The 26098-nt window shown below is 43.3% G+C and overlaps 1 protein-coding gene across 1 annotated transcript in view; it reads left to right on the top strand.

Annotated features, from left to right (window-relative positions):
• The first annotated feature begins 915 nt into the window (after window positions 1-915).
• Window positions 916-26098, top strand: part of CACHD1 (cache domain containing 1) — a 232012-nt gene continuing 206829 nt past the window's right edge. The window contains exon 1 of the mRNA XM_065911617.1: window positions 916-1531. Within this exon, the coding sequence (XP_065767689.1) occupies window positions 1292-1531 (240 nt within the window). The 5' untranslated portion in view covers window positions 916-1291. The remainder of the gene's footprint in view (window positions 1532-26098) is intronic.

Genomic DNA, 26098 nt, shown 5'->3' with positions numbered 1-26098 from the left:
TAGTTTTTTGGGTTTTGTTTTGTTTTTTGCTTTTGATGAGATCAGATGGTTCATTTCCAAAAAGAGACAGAAAGAACTATGTCCTATTTAAGAGCAATAGTCTCCGACTGCTTAAGTTCTGGATTTGCCTCTTATCCCCTGGGTGACCTTCGGCAATTTATTCCACCTCTCTAAGCCTCGGTCTTTGTTACCTAAAATTTGGGGATAAAGATACATACCTCACAGGGATGTGGTGAGGATTAAAGGATAATGTATACAAACCCCAGAGCACTGGGCCGGGCACATAGTAGTTGGTTAAAAACAAAAAGGAATCCGTTGATCTAACGAATGCTAGCTATTGTTACTAATGACCCCGAAGACGAGCAGTGGACGCACAAATGGCAGTCCCGTCCTTCACAAATCTCTGCCAGGCACAAAGCCAGCGTCCTAGAACTTAAAGGGACTTTCGATGGGTGGGATCCCGGAGTCCCTTCGCGGGGGCAGAGGTGGTGAGAGCTGGGGTGGGTAGCTGCCCCCGGCAACCAGAATGTTCCAGGGACCCCCACCCGCTGCAGGTCTGGTACCCGAGCCGAGAGCCGGCTCTCGGGCCCGCGGCGTCTCCGGGGGCCGGTTCTGAGGCGGGAGCCGGGCAGAGAGAGGAGGGGCGACCGGGGGAATGTCCCCGCCTCTCTCCCCGCTTCCATAAATCACCGCAGCCGCGGCGGCCGCCGGGCCGGGAAGTGCACGGAGCCGGAGCGCAGCGTGGTGGCACCAGACACCTCCCTTTCCCCCGCCGCTGGCTTTCTTTCTTTCAGCTTTTTTTTTTTTTAAACCTCTCCCTGCTCGCTCGGGTGGCTGCCCCAGCCTACCAAGCCCGATCGCCGCTCCTCCTCCCAGGCTGCAGCCGCCCGCCTTCGCCGCCGCCTCTCTCCGCTGGGACCCGCGGGAAGCGAAAGCTCCGCGGCTCGGCTTGTGAGCCCGGCGGCCACGCACCGGGTGCGGACGCCGCAGCTCTCGCAGCCGCCCGCCGCCTCGCGGGGGCCGCGCCGGCGCTGGGGTCCGGGACACGGCTGGGGCGGTTGCTTCCTCTCCTGCCGCGGCCGCCCGATCCGGCGATGGTGGCCGCCCGCGCTCCCGCGCCGTAGCTGGGCGCCCCCCTAAGTTTAGGAGCTGCCGGGGCGCGTAGAAGCTGCTGCAGAAGGGCGAGAAAGTTTTGCGGGGTGCGCCGAGCGGGCCCTGGGCGCACCTCCCGGGGCTACCTCCCCGCTTCCCGGCTCCTGGAGCCCGTCGGCGTGGAGTGGGGGGAGGCGGCATGGCCCGAGAGCCGGAGGAAGAGGAGGCGGCAGGGGCGGCCGCCCTGGCCCGCGGGGGTCGCGGCTCGCTCGGACGGGTCGGGGCGCGGCGGCCGCCCCTCTGGCTGCTCTGCCTGGCCGTGGGCTGGCTGCTGGGGGCCGGGGCCGACGCCGAATTCTCTATCTTGGACGAGGCTCAAGTGCTGGCGAGCCAGATGCGGAGGCTGGCGGCGGAAGAGCTGGGGGTCGTCACCATGCAGGTAAGGGTTCCCCCCACCCTCCTTCAACTTGTGCCCGGGAACTTGCCAGGCACATCCCGCCTCGCTCCGTTGCGCAGAGCCCCGTCCCATCCCCAGTACAGGTCACTTTAACCAAGCACCGACCTCGCCGGCATGCACAGAGCACCCTTTGCCCCGGACACCTCTGGCCTCTGCGTGGATCCCCTAACTACACACCAACTCCTCTTCCAAGTTCTTGGGTCCTTCTCTCTTTCTCTCCTGTGCAAAAGCCCCTGCCCTTTGCACAGGACCCACTTCTCGGGCACAGCTCCATTATCTCGGCGAGGATTCTCAGGTTCCTTCGCGCCCTCTTTCCTAATTTGCACCAATTTCCCCCGCAGTCTTTTTTTTTTTTTAAACCCCGCCACCCCTACCCACTCCCCTTTTCCCTCTTTGTGTATCCATCCCAGGGCAGACGGTCCCGCCTGGCTCGGACGGTTTTCCGAGGCTCCCAGTCTGCACGCCCTTGATCACCTCTCCGGGTCCCCCAGACCGAGGCGCACGAATGGGCGCCCGGAGGGCCGGCACCGCCGCGGGCGCAGCTGCTCCGGGGCCACCTGGGCCGGCCGAGAGCGTCCGGGCAGTGAACTCGGCGCTCGCTCCCCCGGCCCGGGCGCCCTGGGGGAGGGGCCGGCCTGGTAGACTCCTGCTAGCTTCCCGACTCGTGCTGTGTGGGGGACATTTTTTGTCGCTTTCCGCTGTTGTTGGTTGCGCGCTGTCCGAGTGTTTTTGTTTTGTTTTGTGTATGCCTTTTGGTTTGGGGTGGAGGGAAAAGAAAGCACAGTGAATAAGGTTCCCATTTCTCCAAATTGTTTACCAGATCCCTCCTCCCGGGGGTGGGGGGTGGGGGGTGGTGGTGGTGCTGCTGCTAAAGAAAGATTGCCCGAGGCTAGTAAGGAATCCTGAAGATGTTACTAATAACCAACAATAGTTAAAAAAAAAAGAAAGAAAGAAAAATTGCTAAACAGCAACCACCTGGAGATTCTATCTCGCCGCTATTTTAACCTCTTTGCCGGAAAGGCCCACTCGATTAGGAGAGGTTGAACTGACATTCCGAATCTGAAATATTTGCTGTAACATTTTTCTGTAAAGTACCCTCATTCTCTTCTGTATTCGAACAATAATAATGGTGATGCATGTGGTTTACGAAACAGCGAAGTTCCCAGGAATGTGTTCTCGGAAGAGGTTTCTAATTTCGATTCTACCGTGACCACCCTTCTACCTCCCATCGGGAGAGGTGTGTGAAAGTCACTTGAGATTCCGGTTTTTGGCTTGTTTTGTTTTTTTTTTTCTTTGCCCTCCCTCCCTAACCACCACCAGTCTCCTCCAAGGATGATACAGTTTTCCTAAAGTCAGTTCCACCAACCTTTACCGCTGTAGTGAAAGACTATTGGGTGGTTTGTTTTGTTTTAGGAGTGGATGGCTTGCCTGAAAAGATAATTGTGTTTATGTGCAGACACTAGCCCTGAAATGCAGTAGAGTCCTATTTTTCTTCATTTGCATAATAGTAGACAAACTTTTAAGATACATCATTGAACTTTTCTATGCAGATCTTTTCGGTTCAGATTGTTATAATTTTTTCCATATGCATTTTCTGATTTCTGATGATTGCTGACAGAGTTCTCAGGAGTCAAGTGACTTTTAGAGGATATGAACTAAAATGTTAGGGAAAAACTAGGATTTCTTTTTCCACTGATGAATGTTTCAATTCAGAGGACAAACAATTGTGTTCTTGCATAGAGACCCCCTTTTAATAAAGAAATTTAATACATTCAAGTTTTGGACAGTGATCTTAAGATTAGCAGGCATTTGTCACCTTCATCCTATCACTAGCGCTGGACTGGGGACCTTAGGGTTCCCCCCCTCCCCCCCACCATATAAGTTAAGGACTAGCTTTTTCTAAGATGCTGACAGCAGTTTTACTGTTTCTCACCCAATCCTTGACAAAAGGTGAAATCGGATCCCTACACATTGTCTTTCAGGTAGGGATCCAAAACAAATGTAGTTTTAAAAGGCTTCCCTGTTGAAAAGGAGACACTTTAGAAGAAGAAAAAAAAAAAAAAAAGCTCTGATCAGTGGGGGGTTAGTGCCCAAATGGCCCTCTATCTCCTCCCAACTGGCCTCTTTCTAACACCTTTGCAACCCCATTGTGGAAGCTGGCCTCCTGGGGCCAGGGTTTTGTCTGGCAAAAAGTGAAGTGGCTTCTCTCCCTTTTTAAAAGGAGCAGCACATACTGTATTTAAATTCTTCTTCTTGAGCTGTACATTGATCTGCCACTTCCCTCCTTCTGGGAAAATTGAGGGAAATCTCTTTTCAGTTTTTTGTTAGACTGCCAGCTTGTTTTGCGCGGGGCGGGGTGGGGGGGGATATTTTAAAATAAAATCTAAAGCAGGTTACATTTCTTGCCCTTAAAACAAGGTTGCAAGCCTCAAATTTTCCTCTGTAAACCTCTGGGATTCATTCGTTCAGTGGGTCTGAAGTTATGTAGGTTTAGCTGTCTAATGAGCAGATAATATAATCCCTCCTTGTGACATGTTGGATATTATAGCTGTGGAGCTAATCTGTTGCTCTGAGACAGGTAGCCTCATGTGGGTGTTAAGGTGAGTGGGGTCAAACTTCCATCCAAAGATATGAGGGAGTTGGAGAGACGTGTTCTCCCTTTGCAGGAAAAGAATGTCCTACCTCAATTAAGGGATCGACTCTTTTCACTTGACCTTGGCATGTCAAGTACAGTGCAGACCTTTTAGGGCGGCATCTTTTTTGACAAGAAACTTTGTGTAGGTTCGTTGATGTATTAAAAACCTATTTCCAGACTTTTACATCACTGCTGCTGAAATTCTCCAAAGACCATTTTTAATTTTGAGAAATTGCAAAGCCGCTTCCAAGGGGGAGGCCTGTTGTCACCTCTCACAAGACAGGCACAAGGAAGAATTTTACAAAAACAAAACCCAGGACTTCTTTCAGCACTGTAGTTTCCTGTGGCATAGTTTTTGTGCTGGCTGATAAAGAAAGTTTGAAAAGCAGCCTAGCTTAAAGATTTTCTTGGAAAGGTTTTTCTCATGGTGGCTGCCTGCTCATGGTTTTTTGTTGTGGTTCCTTTTTAGTAATGGACAAAGTTAAAAAAAAAAAACAAAACAAAACTCTAAATGATTTGCACCAACTAATTTTGCCAGTGCCTTGGGAAAGTTGCCACTGAATACTGCCCCCCTGGCAGCAGGCCTCATACATCATGGGTAAAAGTCAAAAACCTAATCATCATCTCCTCAGGGGTCTGGTGGAGTGAAACCATGGACATTGAGATCTAGGGAGCAGAGAATGGCTGTGTTCAGGGAGCCTTGCTTCTGCTTTTTCATTCATGCAAAAAGTTTTTTTTTTTTTTTTTGAATGAAGGAGCATCATGGAGTAGAAAGGAGTCCACATTGGAAACCTGGGTTCCAGCTCTGCCACTTTAGAAGTTAGGTAATATTTTTCTGTAAAGGTGGCAATGATGATTCTTCCTAGAGATCTGCTCTGTGGACTTAATGAAAATAGTGCCTGTGAAAGCACCTGTTGATGGGGAGCTGGGACTGGGAACTGTTGACAGATATGGTTGTTCTTCAGTAAAGAGATTTCCTTAGAAGCTGACTAGGCACAGAGCACTATGCTAGCTGAGTGGTGGATTTAAAAGGAGATATTCCAGTGCAGCCCCTTAAGGAGTTTACAATTTGGAGGTTGAGGTAAGGTTGCACAGGTAAAACAGTTAAGCAACAATGCCTGCTTGTTAGAAGGCATATCTGGCTCTGGGAGCCATTTCACCAGGCACTTATAAGGCCCATTTAACATTATATGACAATACAGGCTTCCTAACAGCAAGGACCTGGCGCATAGCCAGGTTGCCCGCCTTGATGTTAATTCTAACTCAGCTCTGCTGAGCTGGGCATAGTCACTGTGAACTTGGCAGACACACCAGCAGGTTGGTCAGACAGCTGCTGTATGGGGCCTGGAAGGGGGATGGGTGGGGAGACGCCTTCCAATAGAGGCAGAAGAAATGCCAGGAGTACAGACTGAGGCGCTTCACCTCAAATGCAAGGGAAGGAGGCAGCCAGGACAGAGCTGATGGGCTCCGTGGGGGTGAGGTATTGACTGAAAATACGGAGCAGGGTTGTAAATAGTGGCTGCAGCTGAAAGTGAAAGGGGAGGCCGACTTCGTATGCCCTAGAACGGCATTAAGTTCACTGTTCATATTTGCATACATTCAACCAACTCTGGGGGAGGCTTCTATTCTGTGAGGGGCTTTGGGTTGGGCTTAAGCTGGGGATAGAAGGTAAATAAGATCTGGTCTGTTCCCTGAAGCTCTCAACTGATGATGCAGACATACAAAAGGAGGTGTTTAGTGAGGAGCAGGGAGGCAGTAGAAAGCGGTGGGCTAGTACCATGCTGGAGAGAGGAAGAGGGCATTATGGAAGTAGAGAGGAGGGCTGCCAAGCTCATCTGGTGAGGTCATGAAGTTGACTACTCCTCCTGCAGCCTTTTAAGTGATCTGCCACACACAGAGGGCAGTCCTGAAAGCATCAGCAGCCTCAGACATTAAGGGGAACCAAATAAGCAGTTCAGACATTTCTAAGGCCCCAAGGTGGTACTGGACAAGGGAGTTGCTATGTCTTAAATGCTTGATTAGTGGGGGTGACTGTAACTCTTGTACCTCTGCATATGGCCCCATGTCTTATTTCTCTGGCCATCACACCTAGAGCTTCTGTGGTTATTTGACATCAACACCCTGGTGGCCCTGCTATAACTTCATGCTGATTTACAGCTATGTTTGGATAAGGTTGGCATTTGCCCCCAGTCATGTCCATCATACCAAGAATGGTATGTTTTAGGATGATTTGAATATGTGCTTAGGCAATTGAGAATATTTTAAGAATGAAAACAAATGCAAATAATGTTATTTGATTCTATGCCCTATGTGTAGTGTAAGCCCTAATGGGAAAGCTGCAGCCTTGTTTTCTTCTGAGATTGCTCATTTGGAGTAGAACAAAATTGACCGTTGGTGGATGACTCTGAATTGAACTTGGTAAGAATGAGTGCAAAGAAAAACATGTTGAATCACTTCTGAGGGACTCTCCCCGCTGTGCTTAGTATCAGTACTTCCTCCCCTTCCTCTCCACTAATACCTGTCTTAGCTGGCAGTGTGGCCTGCGCTTAGCTTTTTCCTGCCAGTACTTAAATCTGGAGGGGGGAGGGGGAGGGGATGGTTTTGCACTTTGTAACTTGGTGCTATTTCTGGATGCTGCTTGGAGAGTTCCTTCCTTGAGCTTAAGGGGATGAGCCCACAGGAACCTTGGAGAACTCTGGAAGGTTGGTATTAAGTGCAATGGGATTTGTTTTGAATCTGCTTCAACCTGGTGTAAAAGTATATTGGAGGTCAAAACATAAAGGGCACCAGTTTTGACTCTACTAGTTATTAACTGTCACTTCCAGCATATTATGAAATTTCTTTCAAGTTCCTTTGTGCTTCATGTGGTTAATGCGGGGGATTTGTTTCAGCACACAATCCAACGTAGGAACAGTCGGTAAACAGAAATAAATGTGGACAGCGTGTTTAGTGCCAGGGCACAGAACCTGGAAGGCAACACACATTTTGCAGCTCCAGAACCGGAATGAAACTGAAATCTAAGCTTCAGAACCTGCAGATTTCAGTGTAGTCAGTCCTCTGGCCCAGGGATTACCAAAGTGTGGTACGCCGACCCTAGGGATGTGATGCAAAACCATCCTTTTAGATTTATGAAGAAAGTATTAGACCTGCCAATTAGAGTCATTTTATTTATTTTTTTCCTTTTTGGCTACACCACACAGCATGCGGGGTCAAACCCGTGGTCCCTGCCATGGAGGCATGGAGTCCTAACCACTGGATCAGCAGGGAATTCCCTTATTTATTTACTTTTAAGCTTTTTAATACAAAGATTTGAAAAAATATACAGAAGTAAAGGGCATAAAAATGTTCCTGTACCTCTCACCTGGCTTAACTAAGCTATCTACTTGTGGTCAGGTTGGTTTCATCTATGCCTCTACCTGCTCTTTCCCTCCCCCTGATTATTTTGAAAGAAATTCCAGGTATCCCATAATTTCATCTGTAACATTTTTATTGCATTCTTATTTAATTTTTATATTAATGTCTTATAATAGGCATAATATATTGATATACTAGTATATAGAATTTGCAGTCCATCAATACAAACATTCTAGAGGGTATATACTTAAAATTTTTTAGGACATGCCTGAGCAAAATGATTGCTGTGTGCTGGTGGTGGTTTAGTCTCTTAGTCATGTCATGGACTACAGCCTGCCAGGCTTCTCTGTCCATGGAATTTCCCAGGTGAGGATACTGGAGTGGGTTGCTAGTTCCTTCTCCAGGGAATCATCCTGGTTCCCTGCATTGCAGGTGGATTCTTTTCCCACTGAGCCCTTTACAAAATAGCTAGTACCTTTGTCTAGCAGCCTCCTTTGCCTTCCAAATGTAACACCTAAGATTCTTTTGGGAAGCTCCTCTAGGACCCTTTTTTTCTCCTGGGCACATGCCATCTGGCCCTTATTTTCATGCCTGGCTTTCCCCACAAGGCTGTGAGTTTCCGTGTTTTCTTAGTGGCCAGCTTATAGTCTGAGCTGTATCTTCTCACTCCTGCTTTCTCCCTATTTCAGAGATGGAAGGCAGGAAGGAGTAAAGAATAAAGCAAAATAAACTCTAAGGGAAGGGAGGAGGCTGAAGAGAAAAGGCAGGCTGTGTACATAATTCTCTTCTGATGAGTTTGTCAGCAGATGGTACTATAGAATCTGAGGCCAGGAGAGTGGAGGGGCCAGTATAGAACGCCCAGTGCTTTCCCTCCTAGAGCTCATGTTTTATCAGAGAAGCTAAGCTAACTTGAAGGGGTTAAGGCAGTGCCGGAAAAAATGCTGAAATATCGGATCAAGACCCATGCCCACCCCGGGGTTGCTGACTCTAACATTTCCAGGGTTCAGTTAGGCAGAGTGAGGCAGGCCAGGTGTGGATCAGCAGGGAATGGTGTTGGTTGTTGGCAAGGGAGGGCACATGCCGGGGCTGAAAAGCAGGTGCTACCAGCTCTGCCAACTGCTGCCGTGTGGCAGCGTGGGGCCAGCATTCCCACTTGACTCTGGTTTTCAGGAGAAGCTGGGTCTCTGGGTTTTCAATGAAATCTCTTGATTCTTAAAATGTTGGCAACTAATTCAGATTAAAAAAACAAAACCAAGAAAACACTGTGTGGGCCAAACCATACATGCCAGCTGTCTGGATCAGGCCAGAGGCCACCCATTTGCAGTGTCTGGATTAGAATTATTCAGTGAGCTCTAGGAGGTAAAGTCAGCGCTTGTGTGTAAAGATTCTGGGGAAGTAAGTTTCCGTATAATGGGTTGTTTTTGGAGATGAGCTTCCTGTCGTCAACATTACTTAAACAGTCATTGAATGTATATTTAGTGCCAGGCACCATGTTCATTCTGAGATATCCACCAGTTAATTTCCAAGGCAATGAAATGGTATGAAAAAGGAGGTTCCAGATGCTTGGAGAAAGTATGTCAGGGATGTTAACCTGCTGAGGGGTGGAGGAAGCTTCTGGAAGGTCTTCTAGGAAAAGTAGAATGAATAGGAGTTGGTTAGTCAGAGGGTGGGGTTCCCAGAAGACTCTTTTGTGATGGCTCTTCGGAGAACAAAAAGATGGCCTTAAGGTTTGGAGCTTAGAGAGCTAGAGGGAAGAAAGGGCATGGGAAGAGTTCATGGGAAGAGAAGCATACAGGTTGGGTAGTGGAATCCTCGGATCCTTCACGGCAGTGAGATATATGGCAGGTAACAACAGAATGCCGAGTTTACACTGGCTTGAGAGAGGAACGGGCTGCCCCATGCGATTGGACAGTCTGGGGTAGAAGTCTGAGCCAGGCTAGATTACGACTCAGGTCATGTGGCCCCATTGCTCACATTCTCAAGTAGGTTCTCCCCTTTTGTTTCCACATGGCTGGCCAAAGCTTCCTAGTGTTTGAGTTGGGAACTAGCTGCTTTTTGTGTATGCATCCTGTCTTTGGAGGAGATGTGTTCTGGGGGAGATGAGCTAGAAACCTGGAGAAACGAGGAGCTTGGTGCGTAGAAAGCTCAGCCAAAGTCATTTAGGTTTTAGGTATGCTTAGCAACCACCAGCACCCAAGGCCTGCTTTGTACCTAGGTTCTCCTCCCCCCAGTCCAGTTCATGAGCGCCTACTTTGCAGTCTCCCTGCCTCTGACCTGCACACAGGCTGGCTGGCCTCCTACTGTGTCCTGCGGCCTGCCCTGAGGGACTGGACAAACCCAGGCTCTGCAGGCCTGCCCTGAGCCTGTCTTTTCTCCCTGATCCACTGATGAAGTGAATGAGAGCTAGAAGGACTAGAGAGAAAGTCAGACCTCCCCCAGCCCTCGTTTTATAGGTGAGAAACAGGCCCAATGGGCGGTGGCTGTCTAGAGGTCACACCAGTAGTACATGATAGACCTTGAACTCAGGTCTTGACTTTTTAGGATTCTTACTTTAGGACCTTTTTCACAGTACTTATCCCCTGGGAGCTTCATTTTCCAAGAGATTTTTGCTTTAAAATGGAAAGGAAACTTGACTTAATCAAGAAGCTTCTTTTGAAAACAAAGAATGTTTTGGCTTAGTTCTTTTATGATTGGGAACTATAGCTGATAGTCTCGTTTGACAGATGACTCTTTTTTTTTAAGCTGTTATTTTAATACTTAGAAGTCAGTGAGCCACTGAAGAAATACAAAAATTCTGAGACCACAGTGATGTTAGATATTTTTAAAACAGCAAATTTAAGTAGTCAATAGCTACTATTGATTAAGTAGTCAATAGTAGTCAATAATTATGAACCTGTAAAAACCAAATTCTTTTTTTTTTTTTTTTTAATTAAGAAGGTAAAGCATAAAAAGAAAACTTTAGGGAAGGAACAACTTTTGTGATTTTTTTTTTTTTTTTTTTTTTTTGCATTTATATAAAAGCTTCAGAATGAAATCCCACCTGTAATTTTCAGGAAGAATGCTATTTTAGAACTGAATTTCAGGACTGCATCTCTCCCCCTAGTTAGAAGTATGAAGTTCTTTCTTTCTGTGAAAATTGTAATAGTATAATTACTTTCGAGGGGTTGTTTATTTGATCTGATAATGAAACAGAGTAAATGTCATGTGAAAGCCTCTTTAACTTCCTGCTCTTCATTCTGAATTCAAAAGACGTTTTCCCCTACTTCAGATTTACATAGTCCCATGATTTCTAAGTTAATTACAGTTAGAACAGTTCAGATACCCAAATACCAGTGTGAGTGAACTGAAAAGTAGCTTCTGGTCCATATTTCCCTGGAAATAGTGCGCTTTGTTGTCATTGTCGTATAGAAGCCAGTGGAGGAAATTCTTATCTGTTGTACAAGATAACATCCTGATTCTGTTCCAACCATAACAGTTACTTTAAAGACTAGGTCAAAGCCCAAGACTCCAGTACTTTTTCTTTTTTTCTGGATTCCCCTTGGATATATATTTTTTTTCTATTTTATTTTTGCGCCGAGTATTTTAAAAGATACTCCAAGGCCCTGGTGGAAGGGCAGGAAAAATCAGCAAGCCAGTGAGAATGAATCTGAATTTTTAATTAGGCTTTGAGTTGTTTCTTCAAAGTGTGGAGACATCATTAGTGATGTAAGTCTTGTTGCATTAGCGGAGACTGACATTTCACTTCAAACGGAAGAGTGCAGCTGTCCTGTGCAGATAAAAGTTGCCAAGTGTGGAATAGCAAGGTGGATTGGTAGATAATTAGCTGTCCCACATTACTGCAGTGTGGAAGAAGCCTGCCAGTCATGGACAGGAAGGAGAAATTATTAGCGGGAGAAAATCCAAGTGTGTCATAAAGCAATTTGGAATCACTTCAGCTGTGGCAGAGCTGATAAGGCATATGTTAAGGAAACAAGACAAACTGAGTCTAGTATATGATGGCCAACTTTTTTTTCTTTCTTTTTACAAGTCTTAATTCAGAAGAGGAAGGGTCAGAAATTAATGATCCATAAATACACTGAAGTACCATTCATCAGGCTGCCCTGACTCCGCCTATAAAATAATTAACCAGCTTAAAATAGTCTTCATATTTCCATGTCACTTGAAAATAAAGTAGGATTCTACGTAGGGCAAAAAAAAAAAAAAAAAAAAAAATCATAGGGAGGTCACAAATCCCTAACAATTACTGTGCTGTGTATAACCATGAAAATATATTTGAAGAAGAAATTTCGAAGTCTGTCACCTCTCTGATATGTGTAACAGTATTTATAAATGGCTTGAGGATATTTTTATGGCCTTATTGGTGAAACATGTTTGTGTGTATTTAAATATTGTTAACAGTTTTCCTGTGATCTTCGCATTCATCTCTGGGAAATGAGAAGGGTAGAAAGACCTGTTAGGTTTCTTATTAGATATTTGCTAGCTCAAATAAAATGTCAATGGGATTTTCTGTTGTTGTTGACTGTATTGCTCCCCAGGCCCCTGAGTGGGATCCTGGATTCCTTTGTCCTGATTCCATCCCTGTGTATTGACCGGCTTTCTCCAAAGCCATGCCTCTCCTGGCAGCCCAGGGACAGGATGTACTGAAGTGTTCAAGGTGCTGCGTTCTGCTTGGATGGTGTCCTCTCTGAATAAGAGATGTTATCGGCTGCTGTCGCAGAGCCAGTTTTCTGCCTCTTGCTGATTGCTTCCTCCCACCCTGGAAACTGTCGCTGAGTTGTTGCTGATCTGGGTAGTTCTGGAGAAAGCCTGGAGAACTGAGGTTTTTAGCAATCTCGGATCCAGAGTAGTTTTCACTGACCCTGTGTGTAATGGGGATGTTTGCCCATCTTGTTGTCTTGAAGAGGGGGATGGGGGACTAGTCTGTGTGCTGGTTTGTAAACCATCTCATTTGTTATGGGTTGATATCCCAGTTAGTGTAAATTCAGATTTCCAAGGAGGCCTGGAAAATTTTACTTGCATCCATGTGTAATCAGTTAAAAAATGTGGGCAAGAGCTACAAACAGTAAAGCTTTGTACAGATGAGTTATTAGAGCGTGGGTTCTCACAAGAAAGAGCCCAGGTTTATTCATCTGTGTAGTCCTGGTATGTTAGCAGTGTCTCTGGCACATGGTGAAAGTGAAGTTGCTCAGTCGTGTCTGACTCTGACTCTTTGCCACCCCATGGACTGTAGCCTATCAGGCTCCTCCCTCCATGGGATTTTCCAGGCAGGAGTGCTGGTGGATTGCCATTTCCTTCTCCAGGGGATCTTCCTGACTCAGGGATCGAACCCGGGTCTCTCCCATTGCAGACAGACACATGGTGAGGACTCCAAAAATGTCTGGGTTACAGAAATTGGGTGGCCATCTTTAAACAGTAGATTTTGTAACTTTTGGATACTATTCTGAATTTAGCTTCTGCTACTATGTTTCTATGTCATTTCCTAATCTAGACTTAATTATAATGCCTTGAGCCTGCACTTGCTACTGAAGATGTAAAATGTTTCAGATGAGTGACAGTGTCTAGGAGTAAGGGCCTTAATTATTGGTTAAGTTCTAATGTTTTATTTCTTCCTGTTAGAGAAAGCTTAGGTATGTGTATCCAGGTCATTTAGGAATATAAAAAAATACCAAAATGTGTGTATACTTGCAAATTATGTACTTAGAGCTCTGTTATCTTAGAGATTAAATTCATCAGCTAGTTCATTTAATGAATATGTGTTGAGCACATACTGTATCTCAGGTACTATGCTTGCATTTGAGTTCATGGTTAAAAGAAGAGAGACAAGATCTCTACTCTTATTCTGCTTGAATGGTGTCCTCCCTGAATAAGAGCTGCCCTCGGCACCTAACTAGGGGAAGTATGTTAAGGAATCATATAAATATGAGTTATGAGTTGTTTTAGTAATGTTATGAAAGAAACAAGGATTATTAGACAACAAGGGAGATCCTTTTAATATATGTCAGATATGTCACTTCTCGGCTCAAAACTCTCTAAAGGCTCCCATCTGACTCCAGAGTAAAATTCAAAATTACAGTGGCTTTTCCAGCCCGAGTGACCTGGCCCCTGATATCTTTGGCTTTATTTCTTATCTCCCCTCTCACCGCCAAGTTCCCACCCCCCACCCCCCAACACACAATGCTGCTCTAATGCTCCAAGCACACCCTTGCTCCAGAGCGTTTGAACTTGCTGTTCCTTTTATCTGGGAATAAAAATTTTAAAAAATCTTTACCTGTCCATCTTCTTTAAAACAGTATGTATCCTCCCTTCCCTCTCCTCACTCTGCCTCCTTACCCCATTCATTTTTTTTTTTTTTTTTGGTCATATTCCCCAACTTCCCACATGTAAGCTTTGTATTGTTCACTGCTGTTTTCTTATGGAATGGGCTTGGCCCTTAGAATTAATTACTCAACAAATATTTATCAAACAATGTGGCTGGGAGCAGCAACCGAGAACTGGATGGCCTGGGAAGGAATCACAGAAGGTAATGCGGAGGAGCCAATCAGAGGAGAGGTGGAGGTGGGGCTAGCAAAAGAAGGGGGAGCCAATCAGAAAGGAGGGTGAGGATGTTGGCTAGCATGGGAACACCCCGTGCAGAGGTCTTGGGGATACTTTGGCATATTTAAAGAACTGAAAGAAAACCTGGTGGCTGTCTTATTAGTGTAAGAAGAGAAAAATGATGCATATGAGGGATTTGAATCTTATTCCTAATCAATGCAAGCATAATTGTTTCCCCAAACTCTTTTGGTTATGCCTTTACTGGTATGGACCCACTAGAAGGGTGAAGAGGCTTAAAGTCCCTGGGTGGATAGAGGTCTGGAGGTTGGAAAATTGATGGTGGGCCGTTTGTTTCTCTCTTCCAACAGAGAGGAGAGAGAGAAGAGGAGTGGGGGAGGGGAGACTACACTACAGATTCATAAAAAATTAAAATAGAAGAAAAATGTAAATGTGACTTCATCGTTCTACACCTATAAATTAAAAAAAAAAAAAAAAACTCATGCTTCCCATGTTACTTATTTTTTTAAAAAGGGGAAAAACAAAACAGACTTCCAGAGCAAACTGAATACAACAATGAAGTCCTGCAGTAGTGATTCAGATGTACTTTCCTTCTGTTATGTTGCATTCATTCAGATAGATAGATTTACACACAATAAAATGTACTGTTTTTTCCCTCATGCAGCTAGCAATGATCACTTTTTAATGTGACCTTGAAAGTTAAGAACCAAACTTTGAAGTGCCTCAAACTTTTAGAAATTTTAATTTTAAAATTGCAAAATGATCCTGATGCTGAGAAAGACTGACGGCAGGAGAAGGGAGTGACAGAGGATGAGATGGTTGGACGGCATCACCAACTCAGTGAACTCCATGGACATGAGTTTGAGCAAACTCTAGGAGATAGGTAGGGAAGGACAGGGAAACCTGGCATGCTGCAGTCCATGGGGTTCCAAAGAGTCAGACATGACTTAGTGACTGAACAATGAACAGCAAAATATATGTAACATACATTTTTAAAATTTTAATTATTTTTAAGGGTGCAGTTGTGGCATTAATGGTTCAGAGTGGCTGCACCATTTTACATACTTATCAACAATTCATAAGAATTCACATTCTTACCAACACTTTTTTTTTTTCTTTTTAAAATAGTAGCCACCCTAATGAGTGTGAAATGTACTCTCTTTAGTGTAGAGGTCCATGGATGCACATCATGTAATTCTCACCACAATCTAAATACGGAAGGTTTTTTATCACCCTTCAAAATTCTCTAATGCTATTTCTTTATAGTCATTCCTTCCCCTCCCCAATTCTCCTACACTCCAACCTGCCACACCTGAAAACCATTTCCATCTCTAATTTTGCTTCTTCCAGAGTGTCATAATGGAGGCATTATGATATACATTTTGAGTCTTGACTTTTTAAGTTTAGCACAATGCATTTGAAATTCATCCACATTATATATATGAATAGTTTATTCCTTTTAATTGCTGAGTATAATTCCACTGTGTAGATGTACCACAGTTTGTCCATTCACCAGTGGAAAAACATTTGGATTTTTTGAGGTTGTAAAGCTATAAATATTCCTACTGTAAACATTCTCATACAGGTTTTTGTTTGAATATAGTTTTCATACTTGTTCAGTTGCTTAGTCATATCTGCTTCTTTCAACTCCATGGACTGCAGCACACCAGTCTTCCCTGTCCTTCACCATCTCCTGGAGTTTGCTCAAACTCACATCCATTGAATTGATGATGCCATCCAACCATCTCATCCTTTGTCCACCCGCCTTTTCTCCTGCCCTCAATCTTTCCCAGCATTAGGGTCTTCTCCAATGAGTCAGTTCTTCTTGTCAGGTAGCCAAAGTGTTAAAGATTCAGCTTCAGTATGAGTCCTTCTCATACTTCAAGGGGTGGGACTAGCATGCTAAGCGTATGTTTATCTTTGTTGAAAACTGGCAGTTTGTTTTCCAAAGGGGCCTATCTCATTATGTATTTTCAACAGCAATGAATAAAAGTCCTGGGAGTGCCACAGCCTCTTCAGAACTTGATTGGGTCAATCATTTTAATGTTACGCATTATAAAATGTGCTGTCGTGTCTGACTCTTTGCGACCCCGTGGACTAGGAATTCTCTAGGTCAGAATACTGGAATGGGTAGCCTTTCCTTTCTCCAGGGGATCTTCCCAACCCAGGTCTCCTGCATTGCAGGTGGATTCTTTACAGCTGAGCCACAAGGGAAGCCCATTTTAATGTTACCCATTATAAAATGTGTGAAGTGGTATCTCATTGTGATCTTAATGAATATTTCCCTAATGAATAATGGTGCAAAGCATTTTTTTCATGTGCCTATTTGTGATTAGCCTATCTTTTTTGGTGAAATGTGAAAACATTTACCCACTTTTAAATTGGGTTGTTTCCTTATTGTTCCTTATTTTTAAAAATTTACTGATCTTTAAAATTAAATTTGTATATTTGTACAATGATCAATGCCATCTAGTTTTATAACATTTCCATTACTTCCCAAAGTTCCTATGTGCCTGTTATTGAGTTTTGAGTGGTAGGTACTTGAAAAAAAATTCATATGTACTTTTAACCTTCCTTATGAGTATCAAATTCTACTACTGTTGTTTTTTAAAGTGACATTGTCTTTTCATCTTTTTCCTTTTCATACTGTTCATGGGGTTCTCAAGACAAGAATACTGAAGTGGTTTGCCATTCCCTTCTCCATTGGACCACATTTTGTCAGAACTCTCCACCATGACCCATTTGTCCTGGGTGGCCCTACACAGCATGGCTCATAGTTTCATTGAGTTAGAAAAGGCTGTGGTCCATGTGATCAGATTGGTTAGTTTTCTGTGATTGTGGTTTTCTTTCTGTCTGCCCTCTAATGAAGAAGGATAGAGGCTTATGGAAGCTTCCTGATGGGAGAGACTGACTGAGGAGGAGACTCAGTCTTGTGCATCTGGTCCCATCACTTCATGGCAAATAGATGAGGAAACAGTAGAAACAGTAACAGATTATTTTGGGGCTTCAAAGTCACTGCAGATGGTGATTGCAGCCATGAAATTAAAAGATACTTACTCCTTGGAAGGAAGGTTATGACCAACCTAGACAGCATATTAAAAACCAGAGACATTACTTTGCCAACAAAGGTCTGTCTGTCTAGTCAAAGCTATGGTTTTTTCAGTGGTCACATATGGATGTGAGAGTTGGACTATAAAGAAAGCTGAGTGCCAAAGAATTGATGCTTTTGAACTGTGGTTTTGGAGAAGACTCTTGAGAGTCCTTTGGACTGCAAGGAGATCCAACCAGTCCATCTTAAAGGAGATCAATCCTGAATATTCATTGGAAGGACTGATGCTGAAGCTGAAACTCCAATACTTTGGCCACCTCATGCAAAGAACTGACTCACTTGAAAAGACCTGGTGCTGGGAAAGCATCAGGGGGCGGGAAGAGAAGGGGACGACAGAGGATGAGATGGTTGGATAGCATCACCAACTCAGTGGACATGAGTTTGAGTAAACTCTGGGAGTTGGTGATGGACAGGGAGACCTGGTATGCTGCAGTCCAGGGGTTGCAAAGACTCGGACATAACTGAGCAATTGAACTGAACTGTTTTTTCATAAATTTGCTTTCATAGCTTAAAGAATAATGGTGCCCAGGATTAGAAAGACTCAAGTATGATCTAGGATAGATAAAAAAATCTTAAAAGATAATTCTGGACTTTGCAGTTCTTGTTTTCAGCTAAAAATAAAGCATTATATAAGAGTTTTGGTTACTGTGGCCTTTGTAGAATCTTAGATTTAATTGGCTAATCTTAGCAACTATTGATTGACCCCCCTGTACTCCTGTACACCTCAGCACTGCTCTAGGTGTGGGGTATAGTGATGAACAAACTCAATCCCCCTTGCCTTTGAGAAGCTTGCCTTCTGGGGGAGAGAGATTTTGCTATGCAAAAAATAAATCAAGATAACACTGAACCCTTATCAGTTCTGGGAAGGAGTTAAATTAGGCTACTGTGCCATTTAAAAGAAGCCTTCTGAGGGAGCTAAGACTTGAATGTGTTTGGGGAAGAGGACCTGGAAGGAACTTGGGAAAGAAGTAGAAACCACAGGGTCAGAGAGGAGAATGGGTCAGGGTGTTTGAAAGGAAGGCTGAAAGGAGGCACTGAAGGAGGGTGGGAGTGGAGGAAGAGGAGAGAGGATAGTTATAGTGGGAACCGAAGAGTCTAGATTTTATTCTGGCTGAAATTGGAAGCCAATGGATGAGTTGAGGCAGGGGGTGAAGTGATTGGGATTGATTTTTGCTTTAAAAATATCCCTCTGGCTATCGGGTACCTTGGTTGCTTATGGTGGGGATGGGGGTGAGGAAAGGCAGAAATGGAAGCAGGGAGACAGAGTAATGAAGGTATTTATCCTTCATGAACAGGTAATGCCACTTTTACCTTTGTGATTTCATTTAAATATTATGAAATTGTGTTATTTAATGCTTCTCATTCCACAAAGGCCCACTGGGCTAAGGCTATGATTTGACAGAAAGTAAGACAGCTACTGCAGAATAACGATTCAAGAAAATAAGAGTTTTCAATACAGAAAATGAGACAGCAGTGGTAATCTCCTTCGTATGTACAGATACTGCATCGAGTGATAGATCATCAAAGGCAGTTGAGATCTTAGCTTACCAGCCAAGTAACTTTTGATAAATTCTTTCCCCCTCTTCATAGCCTCAGCTGTTCACTTTATAAAGGAGGAGAGTAAAACCTTCCACAGCTCTGGGCTATTGCAAGGGTGGCCGAGTCTGTATGTCAGAGACACATCACCATCATCATCTGTGGTTCTGTTAGGATGTTTAGAATTGCAAGTAACAACCCATCCCAACAACTCAGGAAACTGCCTTAAAAGATAGTTTGTTGGCCTAACTAACTGAGAGATTTCCGTGTAATGTAAGCTTCAGGCATACTTTGGTTAAAGCCAAGGCTCCTTTTCTCCACCCTCACCCCAACATCCCCCTGGCTCCATCACCTTCGAGGAGTTAGCAAACCCTCAGGCTGGCTCTGCCTGTAATAAAATGAGTTTGGTGATCCCAGGTCTGTCTGGGGCACATCAGACTCCAGGAGAGTAAAGAGCCCCCTCCTCTTGTAGGAGGCCTTGGGCTCATCCTGACTGGACCTTACCATGGTGAGTGGAATGCAAGAGGATGGAATGACATTCTTTTGTGCCCATTAGAACCTGTTCTGAGAATTAGGCGTGGGATTGATTCCACCACATCTGATGACTGTTGCATAATCGAGTGATTTGGGCAGAAGGGAGATAGTAAAAAATTCACTATAGTTATCTCTGTTATTCCAGTGGCAGCAGAATATGGGAATTATTTTCATCATTTTGACTGGTGTCTTCATTCTACTGGACTCCATTCCCCCCCTCCTAAAAATTTAATTATTTACTGATCACTTCTATGAAACATAGGCATGGTATCATGTCAGTATAATGATCCAGGACTGCTTAACTATTTGATTGAATTTTTTTTTATTGAATTCTTATATCAATCAAATAGTTTCAGAGATGATTCTAATAATATATATATTAGAATATAATTTTAGCTTTATGTGAGGTTTGGAATTACCCATGCTGGTCAAATTTACATTTTATGAACACTACTGATACATCTTAATATACTTTTCAGACAGAATTATGTTTCTAAGCAATGGTGACAGATACTTTATAATTTGTGTTTTGAAAATTTCAGGTTTTTTACCAATCTCCATTTGCCCTTCCCTAATTTCTTGTTTGGTTGTGTCCATTCCATAATGATATTTAGAAAAGTCATGAAGAGAATTGCTACTTTAGGATGTGGTAACTAAATAGCCTGCATGTAGTTCATTTAGTTATTGAAATGAAATAATAGTTAATATATTTCCAATCAACATAAATACAAAATATTGGATTTTAATAAATGATTTTTGAGAGGTTTATAGTTATGAGAACAATGACCACCAATTTTGGACAAAGTTGTCAAGAATCAATTGGTTAGGGAATCTCATTATGACATAGTAAAATGTTTTTAAGGAGGTGAAGTACGAAAACTATCCTTTTTTTTTAGCTTACCCTCCAAAATTTGTCTTCTGTTTGAGCTTATTCAAGAGTTATAGGACTACGTAACACAGTGAACTTCTTGTTGAAGTTTCATTTAGTGTGTTCATAAATTATTAAAGTAAAGATTTGTGGTGCCATTCCCAAAATATCTGACATTGAATCAAGAGATGGAAAGGCTACTAACACAACCACCATTGTTCCTCCATCCATTCTTTCAATCCACTTAAAATGTGCATACAATCTACTGAGCAGGATGGCTTATTTAGTAATTTTAGGTACTTTCCTTTTCATGAAAATTTCCTTATTGTACATTGGTTCTCTCAGGTATGAGATTAAGATCAAAATTGTATTGATGTTACTATTTCTTCTTAGTTTTCTCATCACATTAGCATCTGTAAATGCTTTTTTTCCTCAAAACATTCATATCACTATATAACACCCTTGAAGTGATTCTTGTAGCTAAACATTTCTCTTCAAGAAAACTAGAGATACCAAGGGAACATTCCATGCAAAGATGGGTTCGATAAAGGACAGAAATGGTATGGACCTAACAGAAGCAGAAGATATTTAGAAGAGGTGGCAAGAATACACAGAAGAAATATACAAAAAAAGATCTTCACAACCCAGATAATCAGGATGGTATGATCACTCACCTAGAGCCAGACATCCTGGAATGCGAAGTCAAGTGGGCCTTCGGAAGCATCACTACCAACAAAGCTAGTGGAGGTGATGGAATTCCAGTTGAGCTGTTTCAAATCCTAAAAGATGATGCTGTGAAAGTGCTGCACTCAATATGCCAGCAAATTTGGAAAACTCAGCAGTGACCACAGACTGGAACAGGTCAGTTTTCATTCCAATCCCAAAGAAAAGCAATGCCAAAGAATGCTTAAACTACCACACAATTGCACTCATTTCAAACACTAGCAAAGTAACGCACAAAATTCTCCAAGCCAGGCTTCAACAGTATGTGAACTTCCAGATGTTCAAGCTGATCTTAGAAAAGGCAGAGGAACCAGAGATCAAATTGCCAACATCTGTTGGATCATTGAAAAAGCAAGAGAGTTCCAGAAGAAACATCTGCTCTGCTTTATTGACTATGCCAAAGCCTTTGACTGTGTGGATCACAACAAACTGTGGAAAATTCTTCAAGAGATGGGAATACCAGACCATCTGACCTGCCTCTTGAGAAATCTGTGTGCAGGTCGAGAAGCAACAGTTAGAACTGGACATGAAACAGACGGGTTCCAAATCGGGAAAGGAGTATGTCAAGGCTGTATATTGTCACCCTGCTTATTTAACTTATATGCAGAGTACATCATGAGAAACCTTGGGCTGGATGAAGCTCAAATTGGAATCAAGATTTCTGGGAGAAATATCAATAACCTCAGATATGCAGAGGACACCACCCTTATGGCAGAAAGTGAAGAAGAACTAAAGAGCCTCTAGATGAAAGTGAAAGAGAGTGAAAAAGTTGACTTAAAGCTTAACATTCAGAAAACTAAGATCTTGGCATCCGGTCCCATCACTTCATGGCAAATAGATGGGGAAACAGTGGAAACAGTGACAGATTTAATTTTGGGGGGCTCTAAAGTCACTGCAGATGGTGACTGCAGCTGTGAAATTAAAAGGCACTTACTCCTTGGAAGAAAAGTTATGACCAACCTAGATGGCATATTAAAAAGCAGGACATTACTTTGCCAACAAAGATCGATCTAGTCAAGGCTATGGTTTTTCCAGTGGTCATGTATGGATGTGAGAGTTGGACTATAAAGCAAGCTGAGCGCCGAAAAATTGATGCTTTTGAACTGTGATGTTGGAGAAGACTCTTGAGAGTCCCTTAAACTGCCAGGAGATCCAACCAGTCCACCCTAAAGGAAATCAGTCCTGAGTATTCATTGGAAAGACTGATGTTGAAGCTGAAACTCCAATACTTGGCCACCTGACGCAAAGAACTGACTCATTTGAGAAGACCCTGATGCTGGGAAAGATAGAAGGCAGGAGGAGAAGGGGACTACAGAGGATGAGATGGTTGGATGGCATCACCAACTCAGTCAATGGATGTGAGTTTGAGTAAACTCCAGGAGTTGGTGATGGACAGGGAGGCCTCGCATGCTGTAGTCCATGGGGTCACAGAGTTGGACATATGACTGAACGACTGAACTGAACTGAGCTAAACATGTTAACCAGCAAAACTGAGTAAAGGATAAAATAAGTAATCATTCATTTCATTATAATTTTATTTGTCTATCTTTGGCTGTGCTGGGTCTTCGTTGCTGCGTGGGCTCTCAGTTGTGGTGAGCTGGGGCTACTCTCTAGGTGCAGTGTGCGGTCTTCTCAAAGTCACATGCCATGAAACAGCCGAGCCCCTGGGCCACAGCTATTGAGCCTGTTCTCTGGAGCCTGGAAGCTGCAACTACCGAAGCCCTAGAGCCCGTGTTCTTCATTTCATTATATTTAATGTCTGCCCTGGAGGAATTGTCTGAGGGATTAACTCTTTTGAGACTAGACTCTCCCAAGCCCCATTTCTCCTGGCATTTTTAGCAGACTCACCAGTGGCTTGTAAACAATTACTATGCTTTGCTCTTCCTCTGTATATTTCCTATAAACCCATCACTTAGATTTTTATTTCTTTTTTTTTTTTCAACTGAGCTGCCTGGGTGTTGCCCCATTCTCCAAGCACTGTCTTGACAGGAAAGGGAATGCTTACCTTCTTGTAGGCTTTGTGGATGTGCTTCAAACTAAAAGCCATTTTTAAGTAGCAGAGGTGCCCCCAAAGGTGACAAGAGATGTGAATAGTTCCAGCACTCCTCAGTTTACAAAAAGTCTGGCTTCCAAAGCTCATTTTAAAGTCTGTTGTTTAGAATAGCATTCACTCAGAGGGATTATAAAAGCAGACCTAGTTCCCAACTAGGCCAATTCACAAAAGCCTATTTGGAGAATCTTGGATTTTCATCTAAGCTTTCTCACTGCCCTTCTGAGCCTCAAGTTCCTCACTGTAAAAATTGGGGGTACATTTAGTAACTGTTGTAGGATTATAAGTGAATATCTGGCACAATGCCTGATGCCAGAGTTCCCACAAAGTGTTAGCTTTTCTTTATGAAAGAAAATGTTGCTGTGTCTTCAAAATTTCTTGTTTCACCTCTCACTTCTAGGTTTTTCAAGCAGCAGTGATGGCTGTGGGTGTGTGTATGGGATGAGAAATGAGTAGGATGACTCTTCTGTGTTATTAAGGTCAGGGAAGAAGAAAGCATAATATGATTCGTTGTTGTTTAGTCACTAAGTCGTGTCTGACTCTTTTGCAACCCCTTGGACTGTAGCCTGCCAGGCTCCTCTGTCTATGGGATTTCCCAGGCAAGAATACGGGGGTGTCTTGCCATTTCCTTCTCCAGGGGATCCTCCTGACCCAGAGATCGAACCCGTGTCTCCTGCATTGACCAACAAATTCTTTACCACTGAGTCACCACGGAAACCCTAGAGTATGATTAGCCACTATTTATTGGACGTTTATTATGCATCATGTACTGAGTCAAGCACAGATTGTTTTGACTATTATTATTTAACTCGAACATAGCCCAGTGAACCAAGATTTGTTGCCAAAATTTCTGTTCCTAATAGCTCTGGCCAAAGCGGGTGGTTCTTCAGGTACAAATGGCTAAACTCAGCCTCTGCCCACTTTTTTTTTCCCCCCCATTTAGCACCCGTCTATAGATCAAGAATAACTATTTGGGGACATTTTTGTCTGTCCCTAAGCTGTTTCAGCAAAAAGAAAGTTGCATTTCAAATCCCCAAAGGGCAGAACAGCCTTCTCTCTCTCTGGTACTACAGGCCGGGCTGGGCTTGGTTTCCTCTTGAAATGTCTGCCTGTGATGTTGTAACTTAAAAGATGGAGGGCCGTTTGATCCAAGCCCAGGATTTGTTGGCTACAAGGTTTTTGTTAATAGAAAACACTCATGCACCTCTGGGGGGAGAAATTAAAGCGCATACTTCTTCCTCTTTGACCTTCGAACCCTTGCCATTTACATCAAACACTCTCAGGGAGAGAAGGCTAAATTAATAATCTGTGATAGCTCCCTCTCTAACAAGCCACGCTTTAAACTTGGCATTTTCTCCCCAAGCTGATGAGTTTCCACCTTCTCAGAAGAGGTGTGTGCCCTTCAGACATCCGAGGGGCAGAACACACTTTATTGGGAACTATGGTGCTTTGCTAACACCGTGTTCTCCAGTCAGTGAGTTTCAAAAAATATTCTGTCTTTCAAGAACAATTACAAAGTAGTTGTACAAAGACTGAGTGACTTGGCTTCTGAGCCTCGATGATTTTTTCTGTAAAATGGGGAGTACTAGCTACCTCAAAGGGCTGTGGTGAAGATCAAAGACAAGCATGTACGTAAGAGTGCTTTTGTCCTGTGCTTTTTAGATTTAATTTCTTATTCTTGCGGGGGAGGGGGGGTGTGTGTGTCCAAAAGTGGTAATGAGAATAGGTGCAGAGTCATATTTTCTCTCTTATTTATTCCCTGGTGACTCAGACAGTAAAGCATCTGCCTGCAATGCAGGAGACCTGGGTTTGATCCCTGGATTGGAAAGATCCCCTAGAGAAGGAACTGGCAACCCACTCCACTTCTCTTGCCTGGAAAATCCAATGGACGGAGGAGCCTGGTCAGCTACAGTCCATTGGGTCAAAAAGAGTTGGACATGACTGAATGACTTCACTTTCTTTCTTTTATACTTGATTTACAGTATTTCAGGTATATAGCAAAGTGATTCAGTTAGACACACACACACAAATATATATATGTATATACTTTTTCAGATTCTCTGCCATTGTATGTTCTATGTATCTATTTAAATATAGTGTTATGTATCTGTTGACCCCTAATTCCCAATTTATCCTTCTACCCAATATTTTTTGTTTTAAAATGTAGGATCAAAAGTTCCTGCCCATTTGTTTTCAGTAAACCTTCAACCTTTGAGGTCCTCATGTAAAATTAAAAGATGAAATCTAGAAAACTTTGTGTAAGGAACTTTAAAAGAGCAAATAATCAAACCCATCTTATAGTCCATAAAGGCCAGTGTGATATGACTAGAATGTTAATAATACCTTAAATTTATTACTCTGCGTTAGGGCTTGGGCAGGGAGTGCTTTGAAATGGCCCAAACTCTAAATGTGCAGTCCATGAATGTCAGAGTCCTCTATAAGAACCCAAAGCAGTGGGAAATGAGGTACTTTTCTTCAAAGACTGCCCCTCTTTTTTAAAAACATTATTAATAAAAATGAACATTGAGACACTAGCTTTGTTGTGTTGAAATCATATACTCTCTTTGATTTCCTTTAAAGATGTTTCCTTAGTTTTCTTGCTTCACTAAAAGTGGTTTGAAGCTCTGGAACTCACATTTTTCTCCATGAGTTTAAAAAGAATTGGACTGTTTATGAAAAGTTCAGAATAAAAAATGAAAACTTTTTTTCATGTGAGTATCATTTTTCATTGGGAGAAAGAGGAGGGTTGAAGATATTCTATAGTTGGAATATAAATAGCCTATATTGGGGGGATGTTTTATCTTTAGTGAAAGCTGCTGGAAATCTTTGTTGCTCAAGGGGTAAGGGCATTTTATAACTTGAGAAACAGAAAAGGATGGGCTTCCCTGGTGGCCCAGGCAAGTAAATAATCCGCCTGCAATGCAGGAGACCTCCAGTGCAGGTTTGATCCCTGGGTTGGGAAGATTCCCTGGAGAGGGGAATTGCAACCCACTCCAGTATTCTTTCTTGCCTGGGAAATCCCATGGCCAGAGGAGCCTGGTGGGCTAGAGTCCATGGAGTCACAGAGTCAGACACGACTTAGTGACTAGCAAACAACAAAATAGGGAAGGACAGCCTTTTTTTCTGATAGCATGGAGTTTGGTTCTCCTTATTTTCTTAGAACAGACTTTATACAAGCAATGCTGGCC

Source organism: Muntiacus reevesi, chromosome 1 (assembly GCF_963930625.1).
Source record: "Muntiacus reevesi chromosome 1, mMunRee1.1, whole genome shotgun sequence".
Classification (NCBI taxonomy): domain Eukaryota; kingdom Metazoa; phylum Chordata; class Mammalia; order Artiodactyla; family Cervidae; genus Muntiacus; species Muntiacus reevesi.
The sequence above is the reverse complement of the archived record's forward strand: the minus strand, read 5'-3'. Positions and strand labels throughout refer to the sequence as shown.